Source organism: Syngnathus leptorhynchus, chromosome 14 (assembly GCF_054491065.1).
Source record: "Syngnathus leptorhynchus isolate UIUO chromosome 14, UIUO_Slep, whole genome shotgun sequence".
NCBI lineage: Eukaryota > Metazoa > Chordata > Actinopteri > Syngnathiformes > Syngnathidae > Syngnathus > Syngnathus leptorhynchus.
In genome coordinates, this window is record NC_141208.1 from 5,679,846 (window position 1) to 5,700,390 (window position 20,545).

Here is a 20,545-nt window from a genome sequence, read left to right on the forward strand (position 1 = left end):
AAAATACCATATTAAGCGAAGCGAACACGCACCAAAAAAAAAACCTAAATTGATGACCAAAATGAGAACCAAAGTAAAACAAAATTTAAAAAAAAGTTCCGACACAACTCATGGAAGCAAAAAAGCAACAAGAACGAGACGAAAGCAGGAATTTAAATACAAATCAAGTGACTAGACAATGAGGAACAACTGGACAAGTCACAAGTGGCCGAGGGAGCTGATTGGTCAAACATAAGGGACCAGGTAGACGGGAACAACGAGGTGAACCTAATAACATTAGTGCCAGATAATGGGACATATGAAAAACAAGAAAGTAAATTCTAAATCAGAACCAAATCAAAGATGGATCAACCATTGTTGTCAGAGTATTACTGGACATAATCTGATGATGAAGCTTCACTTTGTGTCACTGCCCTTGTTCCTCGCCGTTCATATGAATTTATTAAGGCTCATTTTCATGAAACTTTGTAACAGTGTTCAATCTTTGGCCTGAAGAGCATCACGAATTTCCAGTTAGGACACCTAAGCAAAATGGCAGCCCCGCTGAGAGGGATCAAACCAGGTGGATTATTCTGCTTCATTCATATTCATTTAGATAAGTGTGGGTGCACAGAAGATATTGTACAAAACATTTCGGACTTCCTCTCGTAAAGGCTTGACTTCACCCTTTATTTCCAAAAACATTTTCATCTTTTACACTAATAGCCAATTCTATAGCATAACCTTTGTCTTCTTCTTCTTCTAAACAGATTAACCTTACTAGGCCAGATACACAATTCCGAAAGAGCAGCCAGGACTGGAATGAAAACATGAAATGGCACCAACAAATACTGTACACAATAGCTGCAAACACAAAAGCTGCTAAATAACTGCAAGCATTAAAACCTGCACGAGTTTTGTTTTTTTCTCATTTACATGACCACATTTCAAGATGTCATGCGGTCTTCATTTTAGCTTACAATAAAAGAGGCAAGTTACAAAATGGAGAAGCAGTGCCATGATGAATTTCTGCGTTGCAACTTTGACCCAACATCCACCACTGCCACTTTGTTCTTAAAATGAAGACTTTGCATTCCATTTGGAGACTATATTTTACACTTCTAAAGCAATTTATTAGAACAGGGATGTTTGCACAAAGTTTTAAAGTCACGTGGCTCAAACAGTCGTATAAAGGGGTTTGGGTGGGGTGGGGGTGGGGGCAAAACCTTCGGCCGCCTGAGGCGGTGCAAGTCAGAGCAGAGCACTGTCCAATGAACATTCTTGCTACACTTTAGCCCCTCTGCCCCACTGAGCCGCTTCTTTCACAGGACGCGAGTTTATGTTCTGTAGATCGTAATTGTTTCACAACAGCAGACATTGTGCCACTGCACTCATAAAATAACAAGAATAAAACACGCAGCAAAATGTAGTCTACACAAACGGGTGGACTCTTCAGAAATGAAGACCGAGAGCTTTTTGAGATGTGTTGGACTTGTGCGGTTCGCCTCGCCCGGGCACCGTTTACCACCCAGTTTTTGGCCAGATAAAGGGGACCAATACTTTCTAAGAAACTAGAAGTCACAGTTGCACATTCAATCGCACGCTCACACTTTTGAACAGAAGAAATAAAAAATAAAAGCATTTGTTTAGTAATCCTGTCGTACAGTCTGTATGAGCTAAGAGGACCAGCCTAAAGATACACACTTGCTGCAAACAGGCGGCACATCTGAATCCAGGGATACAAAGCATTACTAAGCACTGGTCCGCCCCCGCCCCCCAAAAAACTACCCCGCCCCCCCCACGAAAAAGAGGCATTAACTTTCACTGCACAACAAGCAAAAAAAAATCCCAAGCTTTTTTTTTTTTTTAAGTAGGTTGTCACCGTTTCCTCACTTTGTGCCTCTCAAAAAGAGATCGTCATGATAACAATTTTTAAAAAGTCACACTTCAGCTATCTAGTACACGTTTCATATGTAGTGTAGTGCTACCACGTCAGTGTGTATCGTTACAGCAGGGGGAGGGGGAAGGAGTGGGGGAGGGAAGAAGTTCTCCAAAGTCTTCGACTGTAATCCATAATACTGAGCTGAATGAGAGAGGTACCCTCACTCTTGAAAGCCCCAAATTGCAGAAAATTCATCATTTCAAGCGGCACAAACAAAACTCCATGAATGAGGCGTAATCGCCGAGTGAAAACCAATAAAAACATCCCTGCCTTCATGTTTTTAAAATACAAAATGTCCGTGTAGCAAGAGGTCCTTTTTCCAACGTTTTTGTCGTGTTCGCTGGTAAAATCGAGTAGGGGATGACTGTCTTTTTTTTTTTGGTCATTTGGGTTTCTTAAATATTTGAGAATGGGGTAAGCATGCAAGCCTCGTAAATGGGGGGGCGGGGGCGGGCAGGGCAGCGGGCTGACGGAGGAGTCGGCCGGGGGAAACAAAGGAGCCTTCAGGCCAGGGCGGGGAAGGCCTCGGGGTCGTCCACGTTGGGGACCGACACGCCACTTGCCTGGCAGGAAGAAAACAAGGCATGAGCTTGGAGGTCATTTCAAAAACAACATGAACTGTAGAGGAAAAGGCATTTGTGGAAGAGCCCCATTGTCAGCAAGCGCTGGGTGTGCTCCCCCCTCCCCTCCCCTGGCCTCCCCCTGCCAGCTCCGCAGCAGCTTTTCCACATGGGTGCTTCTCGGCGCCGTAGCGAGCACATTTTCACCTTTGTTACCTTTTCAGAGCGGCTTGGGCCGCCCCGCACCGGCCTGCCGCCTCCCCCACCGCGGGCCCCCCTTCCCCCGCGAGGGCCCCCGCGCCCACGGCCGGGGCGGCCCAGGTCTCCAAAGTTGATCTCCAGCTGAGAGGTGATGTCGTTGGCCGGCTTGCGGAAGTGGTGCTCGGTGGATTCGTCCGCAGTGCCCTGTGCGGAGAGGAGCTCAAGTTCACGTGCCTTTCATTTGATTTTACAGCCAATGTGAAGTCACGGGCACCTTTTGGTAAAGGCTTTGTGCGTCGACTTCTGTTTCCGGGGCATCAATCAAAGTTCCGACAGGCCTCTGAAAATTCAAAGAGAGGAAATGTCATCGTGGAGTTTTCCTATAACCTTTGAGCAAGACAGAGCGGAGGGGTTTTGTCAGGTCACACGTGTCATCAAAGTGTGACAACAAAAAGAGGGGAGGGGGTGAAAACATGATTGACACCAAACTTTTGACGCCTTTTCTGTACAGTTTCAGCGAAATCATACGTGGAGGACTTTGAAAAACCGTTGGGAATATGTACACTTAAATCTCATCTCTACTCACATCTTCACTTTTGGACTTGTGCAGCACGTATCCTTTCTTCCACTGGCTGTCGGTACCCTCGTTGGCCTTGCGGATGTTGAACTCCACCTTGGTGCGCTCCTTGTCCTGCATGGCCTTCCACTCGTCCAGCGTCATCTCTCGGGGACCTTCCGGTTTTACGTCTTCCGCCTCGTTCTCCCTGCCGAGCCGGTCGGTCGGTGCGACAAGTGGGAAGACGTCAAAACGGACACGGCTCTTAGTTAGGAACATGGTCGAGGAAAAGGTCAAGAACAATGTGGAAAACATGGCCGGGAACCGATAGGAAGCGAGCACTCACTTATTCTCCGAGCCGGCGGGCGCCTGCTCCTCACCCTCTGTGGTGGTCTCGGCAGCGGGGGCGGGGCTCGGTTCGGCCTCGCTGAAAGACATGAGCATCCAGTTTGTCTTGCCCGACCTTCGTCGAACCGATTCCCAGATTTGACAGGTAAAACCAAAATTGAATTGTCACACAAGTCTAACTAGGAGTAGACCTTATTCCAAGGTATTGAATAGTCACAGAGGCTGGCGATACCAGTCAGCGATACTCATCACTCTGGCTCTCTCTTGTAGCTATCAGGAAATAAATGTCTTTCATGGCTATATGTACATTTTAGAATATAGAAAAAATATATAGAATATTTTTTCTTGGTGAGCTGTGCTCGTGTGTGTGAGATTTTTCACCTGACTTGCTCCTTCACATTCCCCCAGTTGTGTGAGCCACTGCCACTGCGCTTCTCACTTTTCTGATTCCTGAGGCAAGACAAATAACACTCAGTGTGTGCGTGTGTGTGTGTTACGTTTCCGGGGTTTAAAACAGAGTTCCTACGGTTGAAACATAATTGGAATTTTGGAATTAAAAATGGAATTTATTATACTCATTTGCGTCTCTCAAGGGGAAATTCAACAATCAAGACTCACAATTTGTCAGCGCCGCTGTGTCTGTCAAAGTCTCGTTTCCCGCGAGAGTCGAAAGCGTCCCCTCTGCCCATGCCCCGCCCTCGGCCTCCGCGGCCACCTCGGCCGCCCCCGCGCCCTCTCGGTGGTCGGTCTCCGGAGGGCCTGAAGACAAGCAACAAAAGAAGCTCGAGCATGCTCTCGCAATCGTACACGATCGGTCCACGTGGGGCTTCCGTGGCGCTACTCACTTCTCCGCAGGGAAGTCGGCGCCGTCTCCCTCGGCTGGTTTCTCAAAACGTCGCTCTCGAGGGGGTCTGCGGTCTGGCCGTTTGTCTCCGGGTCGCCCTTCACCTTGGCCCCCCTGATGCTGCGAGCCCTGGTGACCCTGCTGCTGTTCTGGTCGTCGGCCCACTCGCCTCATGCCTGTGAAACGCACAAGCTTTGATGACATCCTTCATTTCTGTGATGTTGGTTAAAAGTCACATATGTGTTTTAGTGGATCGTAACTTCAAACAGTTTCTTGGTGCCTTGATAACACAGTCTTTTCACATCCTTTCTGACAGTTGTCTTATTTATAAAAGATCTAAATCTCAAATACATTCGATGCACCGCCACTATTATAAAAACACGGCATTTTTGTTAAGTTCACCTTTGTGTGTATCGCAAGATCACACGTCTAATCACAAAAGCAATTCGTCCATTCGGCAAACGTTAATAAACGTGCATCCTCTTCGGTGTTTATGTCGAGACGCGCGCCGAGCATCATCGGGAGCAGCGCGCACATTCCAACAGGATGCGTCCACCACAGCGGACTTGCACGCACGAATATAACCCGAAAGTCATCTCCATGTGTCCCCGGACAACAATCAAGCAGGCAGGCGGGCTCCGTGTTGACCTCCCGCCGAGTGACGCTGTCCAGCAGCAGCTAGCGTGCTAGAGGACAGTTGAGCATCACACCCAAACAAACACGGAGAGGTGTTTGTTTACCTTCTTTTTTCAGCGGCACCGGCGGTTGGGGCTCGTCCTTCTTATCCGCGAGCGTGTTCTTCCTATCCTTCTGTGACTCCTTCTTGGGTGGCTTGGCGGCTTGAGCGGCGCTCTTAGCGGAGGCAGCGGCGGCCGCCTCCTTCTTCTTGTTCTCGGCAGCTTTCAGGATCTCCGACGGGTCTGACTCGTCGTCGGGTAGCTGATCGAAACGGTTGGTTACGACGCAGCCGAAGCCTTCCTGCAGGTGCCCGGGCATGATGGCGCCCCTTCAGCTGGATTTACCGCCGATTGGAAGAGGCTTGATGCGAGCGAGTCGCTGGATGCTGCTGACACAAGATGGCTGGGAAAGCGGCCCCTTCTCTTCCGGTGCGAGACAACATCCGGGACACAGGGGGGGGGGCGTACGCTCAGATGCGCGCGCACACACGCCTGCTGTTTTTATTGACGTCACGTTGTGACGTACCATGTCCTCAGAGAGTAATTTCGGTTTTAATTTCCCACGAGGAGTCACATGCACGGAGCGCAACCAGTCACGTCATTAGAAAACAGCATTGCCCTAACATGGGCAAATATATTCAGGATTTGTCTTTTCTTTCCTGAGCTCTCTTGCGTATGATATTAGAATGCACCTTCAAAAGTTGGCTTTGATTTTTTTACTTACCACTAGAGGGAGCCCATGTACCACAATATTATATACTCAATAAAATAATACTCTAGGATCAAGTCAGTTTATTGAGTCATAATTTAACCAGAGAATTAAAAAATCCAACCTAATTTTCACATTATTACGCCTTTAATTTGAATATAGGACAATATTATCCAAATGTAAGGAGTAAAGTGTTTTCCTTGTCAGCAAGTGAGTCTTCTCCTGATGTCTTTCTCCAATTCAAGTAGTTTTTCATAAAGCGCCTTGCACATACTGTCATCAATGTCCATCTGATAGAACACAAACAATATTTTGGGCACGGTGCCCAAATGTCAAGTGCTCTACTTGTGTGATGGAATTCTTCTGCGAGATACCTACTTGCCGTGGCTCCGTGTAGTTTGCACCAAGTCCTGATGTTAAGCTGTGATATTTTGCTCGTGGATCCAGAGCCTCTGGCGCTTGAAGGAACAGCCAATGCTGTGGAAGTCCCATTTCGAGTTACACTGAAGTATGTTATTACTTATTAACCCTTTTGATGGGATATTTGACTTTGTGACATACCAGTGACCCCGCTCCGTTGTATGGCGTGAGAGTAAAAGTATTGGTGAAGATCCTGATCTGCTCAATAAAGAAAACAGCAGGTGACACTTCAGAAAAAGCAAGAAAGAACAGCAAACATCACATAGCACTCACCAGCCACATGAATGGCATGATTAAAGTCCAGAAGAAGGAGGGCAGGATACCATAAGTGAGATTGGTCATCACCAGTCCAGGACATATTACGGAGGAGAAAAGCCCCTGGTGGAAATGAAGAACAAATTATTTATACACACAGCTATTTGCATTTTGCGGTCAGAAATTTAAAAGCAAAAAAAAGAATTAAAAACTAGCTACAAGTGAAGTGTTTGGGGTGATGTTCTCATGCAATAAACAAACCTGACTGTTCTTGTGTCTGTTCAGGGCCACACTGAGCATGTCAGAGGCATATTTGGACGAGCTGTAGGGCTCCGTCCCATTTTTGTGCTGGATGTCCTCAATGCTGAAGGCAGTGCGACGGGCGTTACTCGAAGAGGTCCACACCACATGTGACGTGTGACCCGCCTCGCACAATAGAGGTTCCAGCTCTCTGACCTTGCACAAGAACAGGACTGTCAAAGTGCTATGAAGCGTATTAACAAAATATCTGATTGTTTGCTTGGGTCGGTACCAGGAGGAAATGACCAAATAGATTTGTGGCAAAAACCTCCTGGAGACCGTCAGGGTTGAGGCGGTCCTGCTGTGTTAAGAGACCCTCTGCTGTCGCAAACATGTTGATGGCGTTACTGTCGAGGGGAGAAAACACCAGACATCAGTGTCGGACTATCAATAGTGGATCTTTGGTGTCCACAGATGAGATTTGAAATAGATTGGACTTTTACCTTGAGAACAAACCTTTGAAAAAAGCTTTTACATCCACTTGTGGATTGGGCATTATTCCTGCATTTAGATACATAAAGTCAATTCTTTTGTACCTGCGGAAAAAACAATATTCATCTTAAATTAATCCATCGAGCGTGTCAAACCAGGTCTAGTATGAGTCACGATTGCAATGTATCTGACCTGGATTTGAGTTCTCCGGCGGCAGCGAGCACCGACTGCACAGAACCCACATCCAGCTGCAGTAAATCCACTTGGGCCTTGGTGTGAGACCCCAAGAGGGCAGAGCGGGCAGCCTCGGCCCGGTTCATGTTTCTGCACGCCAGACACAAGCGGAGCTGGATGTGCTCGCTCAGAAGCCTTTCACATAAAGCAAGACCGATACCACTACAACAAGAAAACAAATGGCAAAGATACTGTTAATGACAGTGCTTTTGGTACCAGGGCCTGAGGACAGTGCTCATTCATTTCATGGAATAAAGTTTAGAATTTAGGTTATATGTAACCAACCACTCATTCAATTTGATTAGATTCCAAAATCAATTACTGAGGTTTGTGTTATCTAACGTGGGTTGTGATCGTGATGATTTATGATGACGGTGCTACTTACGATATGAAAATCACGTGTAGCTTACCTGTTCGCGCCGGTTACAATGACAACTTTCTCCATGTCTGGCTAGTAGTTGTTCCCGTAGGACTGACAACAGTTTACTAATGAATAAGCCAGACAGAACCCGTTCATGGGCGGTCCAATTCCCATGGTGCCATGGTTCGATTCCGGTGTAAACAAACGAGCCAATCCACGTGCACTAGGCGATAATGTGGTACGAAGGCTAGCCAATCAGCTTAGAACTACGGCGAGCGACGAGAGCCAAAACAAAAAGTATTGCGCAATAAACGATTTAAATATAAAGCGTGTATTCTGTATTACCGTTAGTGGCCATTAAAAATTTAAATCCCATAAATTTTCTGTATTCAATACCTTGCCAAAAATAATTAAAGACAATGCATTTTCTGACAATCCGTTTATTTAAAAGACTATTCCTATCTAATATGATTAACTAAAAGAGCTATTTTATAGGCGTTCAGTCGATCAAGCAGGTCAGAATGTCGCTTTATTATGAGAAAAATATTCTATACAGTAACAAATACTAAAATTAGTAAAAGATTATACAGAATATGATTCATGAAAATACATTATAAAAGATTGGCAAATACTTTCAACCCCCATCATAATAACACTAACCTATAAAGACACCAAAGTACAAAATAATAAATACATTGAGTAATTTAATATGAGAACAGTATATAGAAAGGTATATTCAGTTGCCCATTTATGAAATACACAGTCCCATGGTCACAAGCAAGCTCAAAACAACTGGTTAACATTTGATTGTCACTCAACATTTGCAGACATCTTTTACGCCAAGTGCTCCACCAACTGATTGTGTATGTCCTGAAAGCTCGGCCTCTGTTTGGCATTTCTCCTCCAGCAACTCAACATCAGGTCATGATACAGGCCGTCGGGACAACAAGGTGGCTGTGGCAGATAGACCTGGACAAAAAAGATATTGTCACTTTCAAAAAACAAAACAAATTTCCTGGAGTAACCAACTTGGCTGCATCTAAGTCCAAAAATGAAGATTGTATAAGGTGGCCAAAGGTGTGCCGCTCACCTGTTTGCCATGATCCCTGAAGAACTCGCCCGTGTTCTCAATCACCTGCTCATCAGAGAGGTGTGCGTAAGGCTGTTTCTTGCAAAGAGTCAAGATTTCCCACAAAGTCACCCCGAAAGCCCACACGTCGCTAGCCATGGTGAATTTGCCCTGAAATCACATCAGAAATTATTTTTTAAAAATCTGGAGTTGGACTGCGTGATTCATTCGGATCGGTCCTTCAGAGGACTCACCAGCAGAATGCTCTCCCAAGACATCCAGCGGATTGGCAGTACAGCTCGGCCCTGGATCCGGTAGTAGTCCCCGCGGTAGAGGTTGCGACTCATGCCGAAATCGGCAATCTTGATGGTGTAGTTCTTCCCCACCAAACAGTTTCGTGTGGCCAGGTCACGATGGACAAAGTTGAGAGAGTTCAAGTACTTCATACCGGAGGCTATCTGCACGGCCATGTCTATCAGTTTGCTGTAGCTAAAGGGCAAAGGTCAGCAAGACGATAGCGGTGACAGACGCGCACCCGAAGGCGCATTCAATGTGATTATTGAATCTACCTGACCGTCCTCTCGTCTGCTTTCTCCTCCCGTCCTTCCTCTTTTAGTCGGAGGAACTGGTTGAGGTCTCCGTTCTCCATGTACTCGGTGATCATACAAAGAGGCTCGGTGTCCACGCATACGGCCAGCAGGCGGACAATGTTGGGGTCCATCAGGCGGGACATGATTCGGATCTCCTCCAGGAAATCGTTCCTTAGGTGTGCCACGGAAAAATGTTCACGCAGTAATCACAAAGTACAAAATTTTAAGTCATTTTTCTGATGCTTGTAATTTGAAACATCCATTTTGATTTTTGCGCTCAAGTGAAAATAGAAGCAGCTAGCGAGTTACCTCGCGTTCCTGTTGGCATCTTCTCGCAGTGTTTTAACAGCGACGAGTAGGGGTGCTTGGTTCGACCCTTCTCCGGAGGACTCGCCGTCTAAAAAAGCCCGCATGCCTTCTGCTTCGCACAAGTGCACCTACAAAAAACATTTGGAACGTTCTGCTTCGCACAAGTGCACCTAAAAAAATGTGGAACATCATTTTGACACATCCAAACCTCAAAGTTAAATGCACGCACCTCTCCAAACTGCCCCTCTCCCAGTTTCTCTTTGAATGTGAGCTTGTCTCGGGGGAACTCTCTCACGGACCCCGCCGCGTCCCCGCCACCGCCGGCGAGATGGAGGCTGACAGCCGTGATGGAGCGGCTGTTGCTGCCGGACCCTTGCAGACTGATAATGTCCGCCTCTGCGTAGTGGGGGGCGCCGTCCGTAGCACCGGCCGCAGCGAGAACCCCGTAGGAGCTGCTCGGTCCTGACGCTTGTAAGGAATCAATGCAACCTGGATTGATTGCAAATTGGATCGATATGGCAATGGACGCTCATTTCATTCGTCTGCCATATGTGAGCTCACCCAGGTGCTCGGCGAAATGCGCAAACTCGGGCAATCTCCGGATGAGGCGGGAAGGCTCCTGGTAGTCGGAGCAAAGGGGGAAGATCCTCTCATAGGTGGAGTTGGAGGTGGAGACAGAAGAGGACATAGATGAGTGCTGGAAGGAAAAGGCCTGCGTCTGAACCGCAAGACGTGCTGTGAGTTCCTCATCGAGGATTCGCCGCGATGCCTGTAAAACAAACTTTGAGTTATCGGCAACGCAGACGCGGGAAAACCATCACACTCAAATGACCTTGGCGCACCTTCTCGAGCATGTTTTTCCACACCTGCCGCCACAAGATGATAACAATGATGGTCAAAAGTATCGCGATAATGGCCACCAAGCAGCCAATCAGGATCCTCGTATTGCTGTCATCCACTTTGTGAGTCGGGTCGTCCCCTAAACAAGATGGAGAGTAACTAAAAGGGTCCCATTTAATTGTCTTATGTGCTACCAACAGGGGGCGGTGTCTCCTTACAAAATGACCTAACGCGTTTCGGATTCTTTATGCAATTAGCTGCCCTTGTGGACTGAATGGAGAGGAGCATGCTTAGCATCCGCTGGATTCAAGCAATGATGGAACACAGATTAGCGCTTTTGCTGTGTTTTGTTAACATCAAATTCTGCTACTGTCTTTTACAAGTCAGTGAGTGAAATGAGCAAAGCTAACCCGGTAATGTGTTAGTTGGATGCCCGTGCTTCCTGGGAGTCAAAGATGTGTTGTACACCGCTGAGCCTGTCAGGGGAGAAGATGAAGATGGAGGCGACAGCAGCACCAGCAGCAAAAAAAAAAAAAAAGGATATGTTGTTGCACCTGACTGGAAGGCCACTTCGCTGAGCAGCATCCAGAGGTCACTGAAGTGAAAACGGCATTTGATGGCCACGGCGGTCCGGTCCCCGAGGGGCACGGTGACAAAACGGGCACTTTGGCTCACGTAGTCGACGGGAGGCCTGAAGGTCATCGGCTCAGACTCCCAGTCGGAGCCCGAGCGGAAATAACAGGTGGCCTGTCTGAACATCCGGACCCCTCGGCTGAACATGTTATTACAGTGAACCTGCGGACGATAACTTTTTGTTTCCAGAACTGTTTTTGTTTCTTTCATTTCTACACTTTGTCTCGTCACCTTGACGGAAGTGAAGTTTCGGATGCGGTCGAACTGAAAAGTCATTTCCACGTAACCTTTGGGCGAGCTCCTGTTGCTCCAGCCCACGTAGTCGTACCCCGGCCACATGCCGTGGATATGACTATGGAGAAAATCGTCTAGACCCCAAGTTCCGTCCGTCAGCTGGCCCAGACCCTTGCTCATTCTAGAAGCGACAATGGAAAAATGGTTGGAATGAGCTCCACGTTACGTGCGTAGAACGTCCTCACTTTTCCGTCGCTGTTCCATCATACGCCGAGTCATTGAAGTAGACGTCCAGGCCTCGATAAAGCATTTGGTGGCCTTCTGGGATGGTGTAAGACATCAGACCATCTAAAAGCAAAACCGTAGTAAAAATCTAAAGGTCAAAGGTGACCGATTGAGTTTCAACTTTGGACCAACCGAGCCATTCGCAACCGTAGAGCTCAACTCTCATGCACGCTATCAAAGAGTGGTCGGTCACTGGCATGAAGCGCACGTATCGAGCGATGACGGGAGGTTCCAGATCCTTCAGCACCACATCGTATGCGTTCCTGTTTCCCTCAATGACCTAGTGGAGGAAAGTAGAGGAAGATTTCAACGCAGCAAAGACCGAGTGCTGCCCTCTTGTGGTGGATGAGGGTATTGACTTTCTGTACACCTGAGGCGCTGGCTCACCTGTCGCCCCTTCCGATCACTCCATCCCAGCCAATCAATGCCATCACGACTGTATTTGATCCTGTATCGCTGGGCAAATTCATTCCCCATGCCGTCAGCGTGGCGACCTTGCGTGCCCACCAGCGTGACGAAATGTAGCGAGCGGAGGTCCACCTGGAGGTATTCTTTAAGGCCGTCAGATTCGGCTAAAACGTCAGGACACCAGGCTCCGTCGCCGTCCCCATTGTCCAAATCAAGCCTGCAAAACGATCCGTTTGGATGCTGACATTTAGAAGGGCCAAATAAGAAAAGGAAAGTTACAAGAAATAAGAACATGCCTCCCAAATTTTGCAGCAGTTGACTCAGACCATTGACTGGAAGCGGAGATGTCTTCATCCTGAATCTGCCCACCAGTCATACCCAGAGGATAGCGACACATTTCTACAAAGACACGACACAAGGCATCCTTCATACGTGTGTGTGTGTGCGTGTTTTGCCAGTCTCCTTCCTGCAGCTCGGCCTCCACAGCCAAACAGAGGCGTAACTGTGTGGAGCGCCAGTCTCGGAGCAGTCTCGCTCTTCCACTTTGCTTCCTTTTTTTTTTTGCAAACTTCCACCACATCCACGTGAGACACGTTTGACTTGCTAATGTCAGCTTTTCTCCTTCGTGCTAATTCCAACGATGCAAAAGTCACATCCACCACGGCTCTCGCTATTACAGGCTCCCGTCGACGGAGTTGTGTTCCTAATAAAATGTCCGTTACATCGAAATCCGCCTTAGGCTATGAAAATGTTCAAAGTGTGCAGTGTGTGTAGCTGTGTGCGCTGCCCACGACTACGCCTAAAAACCACTCGTGAAAGGTCCGCCTGTTCACACCATATTTGCTGTCTTACTTTGGGTAAACCACACACACACACACACACACACACACACACACACACACACACACACACACACACACACACGCACACACACGCACATGGGTCTGCACTCGAAGCCCACCCACCCGATGTCACTTTCCTTCTCCATCTCTATATGCGAAGGTTAGTTTAAGACCACACGTGTCACATAAGAAAGCGAGCTGGTCTATGACCTTGTGTAACATGCCAATGTGCTGAAGATACAAACTCCAAAGATACATTTGAGAAACAAGATGGATATCTACCTGGGTTAACTTGACAGCGTACGGCGGCAGCCAGCAGGACAAAGACGACACGGCGCGCAGCCTCTTTCCGCGCCATGATGTTTGCGGGCCTGCAAATTTGCGGGAGGGAGAAAATGCCTGCAATGACATTACAGTCCTGTTCGTTCTCGTGGGATGCAATGCTCAGTACTTGAAGCGATGAATGCCTTGAACGTGCAGAAAAGCGTCTTTAGAGAGAGGCAAGGCCAGGATTATTTTTTTTTTTTTTGGTTGCGCACATTTCATACACGAGGCACAAACACCTTCAAGCAAAGACTACAAAGGTAGCTTATTGGAATTACTGAGAAAAGAAATGCTGACAACCTTTAAACACATTTACAAAAGATTTAAAGACATTGAAAAGCAAAAGGAAAGAAATAACAAATCACTTTCCGAAAGGTTACGAGCTGCAAAAAAAGGATCAGACTTACTTGAGTTTGCGACTAGGAAGCCATCAGTCTCGGCAAACGATCTTCATCTTCAACTCGCTGGACTCTTCTGGACTTTATGGGAGTGGAAAGAAGAGGGGGGGGGGGGTGGAGGCTGGTGGAAAGAAAGTGAGAAAATAACACACTTTGGGTTTTGGAGGGGGAGGCTAGCCAACCTCCCACAATTCCACCTGATGCTTGAATTTTTCTCTGCAGAGGCAGAGAACACTGTCTGCCGCTCTTCGTCAGGCGCATCTTATTTAATAACTTCTTCGGAACAATCTGGAGACTGAAATGAGGAGAGTATGAAAGAAAGTCACTTCGTTGACTGACTCGCTTCAGGCTATACATGTCATATTTCCAATATTTCCATTTAAGTCCATTTAATACAGGATTACGTACTCCATCGTTTAGCAAAAAAAGTCGGGGTATTAAAAGATTTCCTCTTTGAAGCGTTAAATGGAGCACTTTGTGTAAATCCATCTCCAGTTGGGCTGGATGTTTTTAAGAAGTTTCACTTGAAAAGCAAAGTGTTCCTCCCTCCCTCTAATGTCGTAAGCGCGATTCGATTCGGGCTTATCCAGCTGCTCAACCGAAACGGAGGAAGGAGCCATGAACCAACCACTTAACTCATATGGACGGCCAAAGAGTAACATCACGGGCGGGAGGAGGCAAGTGGGCTTGTTGGAACATGAAATGAAAGTCATCTTCGTCAACCCCAGGGGGTCCGCCCACCATCATTATCGCGTGTCAAGGAACTACCCGGGGTGGCGTTATTGAACCAACGAAGGGGGCGAGTTAGCGGGCGCTATTTTCTTTCCTTTAGCGGCTTCTACATACGGGGACATACGACCACACGGAAGACGAGCGAACACGTGAAAAAAAGATGTTTAATTTCACAAGGCGATACATCTACGGTGTTTTTGTAAGTGCACTTTCATTTTGGAGTGCCCTTGACTGAAGTTGGTGTGAGAAATGGCAATGAAGGACACATTTGGGGACGGCACGTCCACCATTTAGTCATTGAAAGGCGGCTTGCAATCACGTGTGCCAAAATTGGGCTGATACTTGGCCGGAGGTATTGAAAGGCACAGATTTGTTTTATTCGCCTCTCTAAAAGTGGGGCGACTGCAATATGGTGTCAATACATAATGCTTAACACGAGAGCTGTAAATAAACACAAAGTGCGATGCTGCATACAGTAGCATTAAAAGACAAACAATGAGGAGGGGGGTGAGAGGGGGGGGTGCCCAGTTTTGCATGCCAAAAGATGTCAGTCGGCAGTTTATAAGAGACAAAGATGGTCATATCCTTGCTGGATGCGTCACGCGTATTATTCCCGCAGTATGGTTGGTATGGCAACAAGCATGGAGCGCTGTGTTGTGGCAAGGCAGGGAAGCCAACCTGTTCACAAATCATGAAGATTACACACACACACACACACACACACTTTGCAAGGCATGCTGATGCCGGACTTTTCACTTTTCGTGGAGGTGATGCACAAGCTTTGTTGCCACGATCTCTCTCGATCTTTTCAATGATCAAATAAAATCTTGCTGCATCCAATCAGAAACCTCCATTCCGCCGGGCCTCAATTAATCACTCGCTGGCTTCCCTTCAAAAAGAAATTAATCAGACCGATGGAGCCGTGCACGAGAAAGCAGCAATTACCTGCACTATGATGACCATCAAAATCGAAAAATGCCAATTGGAATCGAAAAAGCCCAAATAGAAAGCCCAGCCAAGATGATATTCAAAACAACACAACACAACTTAAAGCAGCAGCTGTAAGAAAACGCTTCACACGTAGCCACAACCACAATGACGGTAAAAATGGAAACACGATAAAAGAACAGTAACAGTCGCAAGTCGGTCGAAAGCCAAAGAAGAAAAATGAGGAATTACAGTACCGATAAAGGAGTGTGCATGGACACGCCTCCTCTTTTACAGCACGTGTAAGTGTTGACGTGCCCACACCGATGTTGGTTGTATTGAAGTGGCAACAAAGAAAAGCCTTTCATATTTTTTTTTAGCAAGTATGCCGAGTGTAAACTAGAAGCGTAACATTCGGGTTTTTTTTTTGCATTTGCATCTGCAGAGGTTTGGACAGTTTTAATTTTTGCTACTGATACGACATTTAGGATTCAACATGCATGCGATTTCAAGCCCGCTTTGCCAAAACATTCGGAATTTTCCACCGTATGGAAGTCACGAAAAGCACGACAAAGTCAGAACTTGACGTTCCTGTCAAAAAGCAACGAGTGCTAAGCGGCCCGACTGACTGCTTTGAAAAATGTGCGACCATCTTGAATGCGCTGTCGGTGCCTCTACCTCTACACGGCCATCTCGTCCCCTAAGCAGTCCGCCAAAGTCTCCGTATTCAACACGTGGACGAGTCGAGCGGCGCCGTCCGACCCGGCTCCCTCGCCGTGGCCCCAGCTGTCTCGGTCGTCGCTCTCATCCGTGTTGGACTCGTACTCTGATCCGATTCCCGATTCTCGAAAGCAGAGCAGCTCCAGAGCACCCAGCACCTGCTCGCCCATGGGCGAAGTGTCAGGCGGATCTCCGTCGCTGGGCGTCTCGCCCGCCCCGTCGTTTTGTTCCCGGCCGTCCGAGGAGAACCGAAAGCACTCCAGACGTACGGCGTCGGCGCCGAGGCCGCTCTCTGGTGTCCCCGCGCTTGACGAGCCGGACCCCGGGATGAAGGAGAACCAGGCCCCGTCGCTGATCTGGTGCTGGGAGACGGAGGCTACCATGGGGCCCGTGGATCCAGACGGCGTGAGTGCTTCACTGGGCATGCTGGGGGGTCGTGCACGGAAAGTGATCTCCAGAAGACTGTCCTGGGAGCCCACTAAGGACACATATGCTGAAGTTGGACAAATTGGACTCCACATGCACAGCAGACCACCTGTGCACCACTCACCAGATGACAAATGTGCGCCGGCTTTGAGCTCCAGCTCCTGGATCTGTTTGACCAACAGGGAAATGTGTTGCAGCAAGTCCGTGTTCTGCTGCAGCAGCCTCTGAACTCGGGTCTGGGCCTCGCTTCGAGCGCAAACCTCCACGGACAGCTGACCCCGCAGCACGTGCACCTGGGTGAATCCAGAACGTGCAGAACATTTTTTGTTTTGCTCTTTGTCAAGTGATCAAAAACTGAAGGTCTTAAGAACCTGAGCTGATGCCGCCTGCGCCTGCTGCTCCTGCTGCTGTAACTGCTTGTGCAGGAGTTGGAGTTGGTGCTCGGAAGCGCGGGGGGCCTCTGCGCCTTTGCCGGCCGGGGAGCTTAACAAAAGCGAGCCGTCGTCGGAGCTCTGCGACGGGGAGGACGGCAGTAAACCAACCGTGGTTAGACAAACTGATCCATCTGTTAGTCTGTCCATTCATCCATCCATCCATCCATCCATCCATCCATCCATCCATCCATCCATCCATCCAACCGAAGCTTATTTTGAGAATGCAGCCGGATCTCATCAGATTCTCCAGGCGTAGCAAATAAAAAGTCTGCTGCATGTAAATTGTCTGGAAGCATCCACAAATGTCACTTGGAAGGGGAAGGGGAGGGGTGGGGAAGGGAGCGCGCGAACATCCACCTGCTGTTCTGACGGAATAATAATGAGGGGCAGTAAAATGATGAAGTAGAATTTCCGTGGGCTACCTTGCCATTATTAGCGATGACCTTTTTGTTCCTCTCCAGGTCCGATGAAGTGTTGCACTCGATGCTCTCCTCTGTGGTGGCTTCAAGGTCGGTCTCCTCTGACAACGCAAACCTGTCGTGGGCTGCGGAGAAAAGAAAGTAGACGGCACATTTGGAGGCGTGTTTTTATTCCGAGCTCATCGACAGAGGTGCGAATGATTCAATCAATGACTCAAACAACTCGCTGGCGCTAAAGTGCCGCTGCGGCACTCCGAGCTAATGAGAACCATCATGTATTGGCTCAGCCCCCCCCCCCCCCATTCAGCAGGTGCAAGATGGAACTTGGTGTGACACATTTGTGACAATTGGAGAAATGGATCACCTGGCAGGTCATCGGGCTCCTTCTCCTCTACCTCCTCCTTGTCCCGGTCGTCCGTTTTATTCTGCAAGGTCAGCTGGTGACACACGTCAAACGCCTGGCCTACTGTCCGCACGATCCGCATGGCCTGAGACTGGAGGGAGACCACAACGTACTTACGTGCGTACGTGCGTACATGCGTTTGTGCGTTTACCTTCCTCTTGGACTTGAAGACATTGCAGCGGAAGCTGTTGCTTTCCCCGTCCCTCGCTATGTAACTGAAGATCTTGAGGTCTTGCGCGTCATGTGAGACGTAAAAAATCCTGCCGGCAAGGGGACAGTGTGTCAGCTTTGCTTTTCGTTCCATTACAACTAATTGAATGTAAGAAACAAAAATCAAAGTATAGGTCTGCACACCTGAAAATGGGATCCTGCGAGACCAAGATGGTACTCTCGTCCCACGACCAACCTTTTCGCTGTCAGAAGGTCAAAAAGCGAGACGCCGAGTTAGCCTTTGACACAATCGTGCCATGATGACACACTCACCTTCTTTTTCCTTAATATCACTTTGACAAAATCAGTGGAAACAACAATGTTGACCTTCTTTTTCTTGATGTTCTTCAGTTTGAATTCGTACTGTGAAAGCAAAAACAATTGCATTAGCATTTCAAGGTCACTCAAGCAAATCTTCATAAAGAGCGCACACGTCCACAGGAGCTCTCGATCCCTTTCCACACTGACGGATGGATGATAGATTGGAAAAGCGATCTCGGGACGCTTTCTGTTATCGTTTTCTCAGAGGACATATAAGATTGAGTAAAAAAAAACGCCGCTGCCACTTTCTGAAGAGTTCAAATTGAGAGCGCGTGAGATGTTTGACGCACTCGGTCAATTGAGGAGACGTCATATTTTGTTTGTCCTCCTGTTGACAAGTCTTTCACTCGTCCTTTTTATTTGTCCCCACCGACACATTAGACTGAAACCTATCTGTCTGGATTTCAAATGAAGCCTCTCGGTATTTATAGCGCGCTGGCAAGCGGCCATGACGTCAGCGCCGATGAATTAGCTAGCGCTCAATGGACTGGCCTCGCCGCTCGTTGATGTGTAACGTCCACTAAATTCAATAATGCATCTTGTCACACGCTCTTACTCGCCACTCATCCATCTCATCCCAGAGCGGGAATTTTTCTGACATTCCGAACAGTGACTGAGAGAAAGAAGTGTGTGTGTGTTGACGAGTAACGGGCTTATGCGATTTCCACGCCGTCTACATGCAAGCAATGCCAACTGTCGTGGCAAGATACAAAAGTGTCAGATGGAGGCGCAACGTTGAATGGAATCACAGCTCAATTGGAGCACATTCACCTGGCACCAAATAAGAAAACAAAAAGCAACTGTGTCTTCATATGGACGCAAAACGTGTCGGATTCATTCAAGCATTTTCTTTTCTTTGTCCATTGTCATTTTGGAAGACTCCAGGAAGATGAAATGGGAATATTTACACTTGGCAGGAATGGAATACGGCCATTATTGTATTTGTAATAAAGTCTTATCGACAGTTGGTGAGCATGAATCGAGAAATACGTTTGCGCGATTGCTATTTGCTCACTTGAGTCACGTTATTGCAATGCAGCATAAGTGAGGGCTTGGTTTTTCGGCTCTAAAATGTCTGATGAATACATGAATTCACACAGTCACATCATGGGTTGAGGAAAAAAAAATTGATAAGAGGAGAAGAAAACAAACAAGTGAAATACTCCAACATGTGGAAGAAGGATGGGCAGACAATATAGCTCAGACGAGCGTATCGAAGAAAAGAACGTTTCCTCCACATTTATGCCAATAAAGCATGGCTATCCCAGATGAGGATTAAGTCCTCGTTGCGTGTCACTGAGGATGTGGGCGACCTCTGTGTGACTCGATAAATTGGACGTTAGATTAGATCTCGGCCCTGACCAACAGATCGTAAATCCTTCCCTCGGGCGCGTCTCACTGCAGTGAGAAGTAATTGCGCCGCAGTCGCCGGCTAGCTGGCTGGCTTGCCTTGTTCCGAGTCTCGAGAGATGTTGATTTTTCAAATGGTCTGCCGTATAAACCTCAAGCATAAGGTCGCAATCTGAATATTATTTTACGACTCCTGACAAATTGGAGAATGTTTCGGCCACAGCTGGATGACGGCGGGGTTCTCTCATCACTGTGACGTTAAACTCAACCGCCAGGAAGCACACTCACATTCCATCGATTGTTTGGTTTGAACAATTGACGTGATTTGTGTCTTACTCTGATTCTTCTCATGGCGGCAACTATTTCCATGCGGCTGCCAGGCCGACCCACTTCCAAGCTGCCAATGTACTGTAAAAAGCCAAAGGAAATTTGTGTCAGAGGCAGAGAGCACCACTTGTTACGCTACTGTCATATTGCAGCTACTCCAAAACTCCTATTGACATACTTCAAACAGAATTGATGAACAGAAATGATTGGAAAAGGTTTGAGACAGGTGGTTAAATAAAATACAGGTCAAATTGGTGCATAATTCTGCATAATGGCAATAAACAAGCATGGCCAAGCGAGGAGGAGGAGGGGGGGGGGAGACTTTACCTTTGCCTCGAAGCAGACTCCATGCTGGAACACCTCCTCGTTATGCATAGGGATCCTCAAATCGAGAGAGTCATCCACCAAATTATACTTGGTCACCCCTGGCATCGCTCATTCAGCGAATGATTGCGGACTCGACACTTGTTTGGCGTCAGACGCACGAAAGACGAGCACGGATGCGCATCTTTCGGCGCACTCCTTA

The 20,545-nt window shown here is 47.7% G+C and overlaps 4 protein-coding genes across 11 annotated transcripts; all 4 read right to left on the bottom strand.

Moving 5' to 3' along the window:
- Positions 1-1,172: 1,172 nt before the first annotated feature.
- On the bottom strand, positions 1,173-5,577 carry LOC147046201 (SERPINE1 mRNA-binding protein 1-like). 2 transcript variants are annotated; one of them, XM_085930425.1, is made up of 9 exons: positions 5,171-5,577; positions 4,432-4,606; positions 4,205-4,345; positions 3,968-4,036; positions 3,585-3,665; positions 3,269-3,446; positions 2,957-3,022; positions 2,698-2,886; positions 1,173-2,484 (listed from the first exon to the last, which is right to left on the bottom strand). In XM_085930425.1, the coding sequence occupies exons 1-9, from the start codon at positions 5,424-5,426 to the stop codon at positions 2,425-2,427; spliced, it is 1,215 nt and encodes a 404-aa protein (XP_085786551.1). In that variant the 5' UTR covers positions 5,427-5,577; the 3' UTR covers positions 1,173-2,424. The 2 variants fall into 2 exon arrangements, with proteins under 2 accessions (XP_085786551.1, XP_085786550.1); XM_085930424.1 differs by having other exon boundaries at positions 2,689-2,886.
- Positions 5,578-5,892: 315 nt separating this feature from the next.
- On the bottom strand, positions 5,893-8,021 carry hsd17b7 (hydroxysteroid (17-beta) dehydrogenase 7). Its single transcript, XM_085930426.1, has 9 exons — positions 7,868-8,021; positions 7,416-7,619; positions 7,235-7,327; positions 7,024-7,138; positions 6,753-6,947; positions 6,510-6,614; positions 6,378-6,434; positions 6,195-6,293; positions 5,893-6,106 (listed from the first exon to the last, which is right to left on the bottom strand). The coding sequence occupies exons 1-9, from the start codon at positions 7,900-7,902 to the stop codon at positions 6,020-6,022; spliced, it is 990 nt and encodes a 329-aa protein (XP_085786552.1). The 5' UTR covers positions 7,903-8,021; the 3' UTR covers positions 5,893-6,019.
- A 318-nt stretch (positions 8,022-8,339) lies between these two features.
- ddr2b (discoidin domain receptor tyrosine kinase 2b) lies at positions 8,340-15,572 on the bottom strand. Of its 6 annotated transcripts, none has more exons than XM_085929751.1 (17): positions 13,760-15,572; positions 13,311-13,427; positions 12,483-12,585; positions 12,319-12,403; positions 12,166-12,234; positions 11,911-12,058; positions 11,739-11,841; positions 11,491-11,674; positions 11,037-11,421; positions 10,629-10,765; positions 10,348-10,555; positions 10,016-10,275; positions 9,787-9,914; positions 9,457-9,648; positions 9,142-9,376; positions 8,909-9,058; positions 8,340-8,787 (listed from the first exon to the last, which is right to left on the bottom strand). In XM_085929751.1, exons 2-17 carry the CDS (start codon positions 13,384-13,386, stop codon positions 8,653-8,655), a joined length of 2,598 nt encoding a protein of 865 aa, XP_085785877.1. In that variant the 5' UTR covers positions 13,387-13,427; positions 13,760-15,572; the 3' UTR covers positions 8,340-8,652. The 6 variants fall into 6 exon arrangements, with proteins under 6 accessions (XP_085785877.1, XP_085785876.1, XP_085785874.1 ...); XM_085929750.1 differs by having other exon boundaries at positions 11,037-11,102; positions 11,181-11,421; positions 12,166-12,403; XM_085929748.1 differs by having other exon boundaries at positions 12,166-12,403; positions 13,760-15,371; positions 15,428-15,514.
- A 517-nt stretch (positions 15,573-16,089) lies between these two features.
- LOC147046204 (carboxyl-terminal PDZ ligand of neuronal nitric oxide synthase protein-like) lies at positions 16,090-20,451 on the bottom strand. Of its 2 annotated transcripts, XM_085930431.1 has the most exons (11): positions 20,347-20,451; positions 20,029-20,100; positions 18,295-18,384; positions 18,166-18,224; positions 17,963-18,071; positions 17,773-17,902; positions 17,393-17,509; positions 16,927-17,057; positions 16,680-16,848; positions 16,474-16,607; positions 16,090-16,419 (listed from the first exon to the last, which is right to left on the bottom strand). In XM_085930431.1, exons 1-11 carry the CDS (start codon positions 20,449-20,451, stop codon positions 16,090-16,092), a joined length of 1,446 nt encoding a protein of 481 aa, XP_085786557.1. The 2 variants fall into 2 exon arrangements, with proteins under 2 accessions (XP_085786557.1, XP_085786556.1); XM_085930430.1 differs by having other exon boundaries at positions 16,090-16,607; positions 16,927-17,067; positions 17,412-17,533.
- Positions 20,452-20,545: the final 94 nt, after the last annotated feature.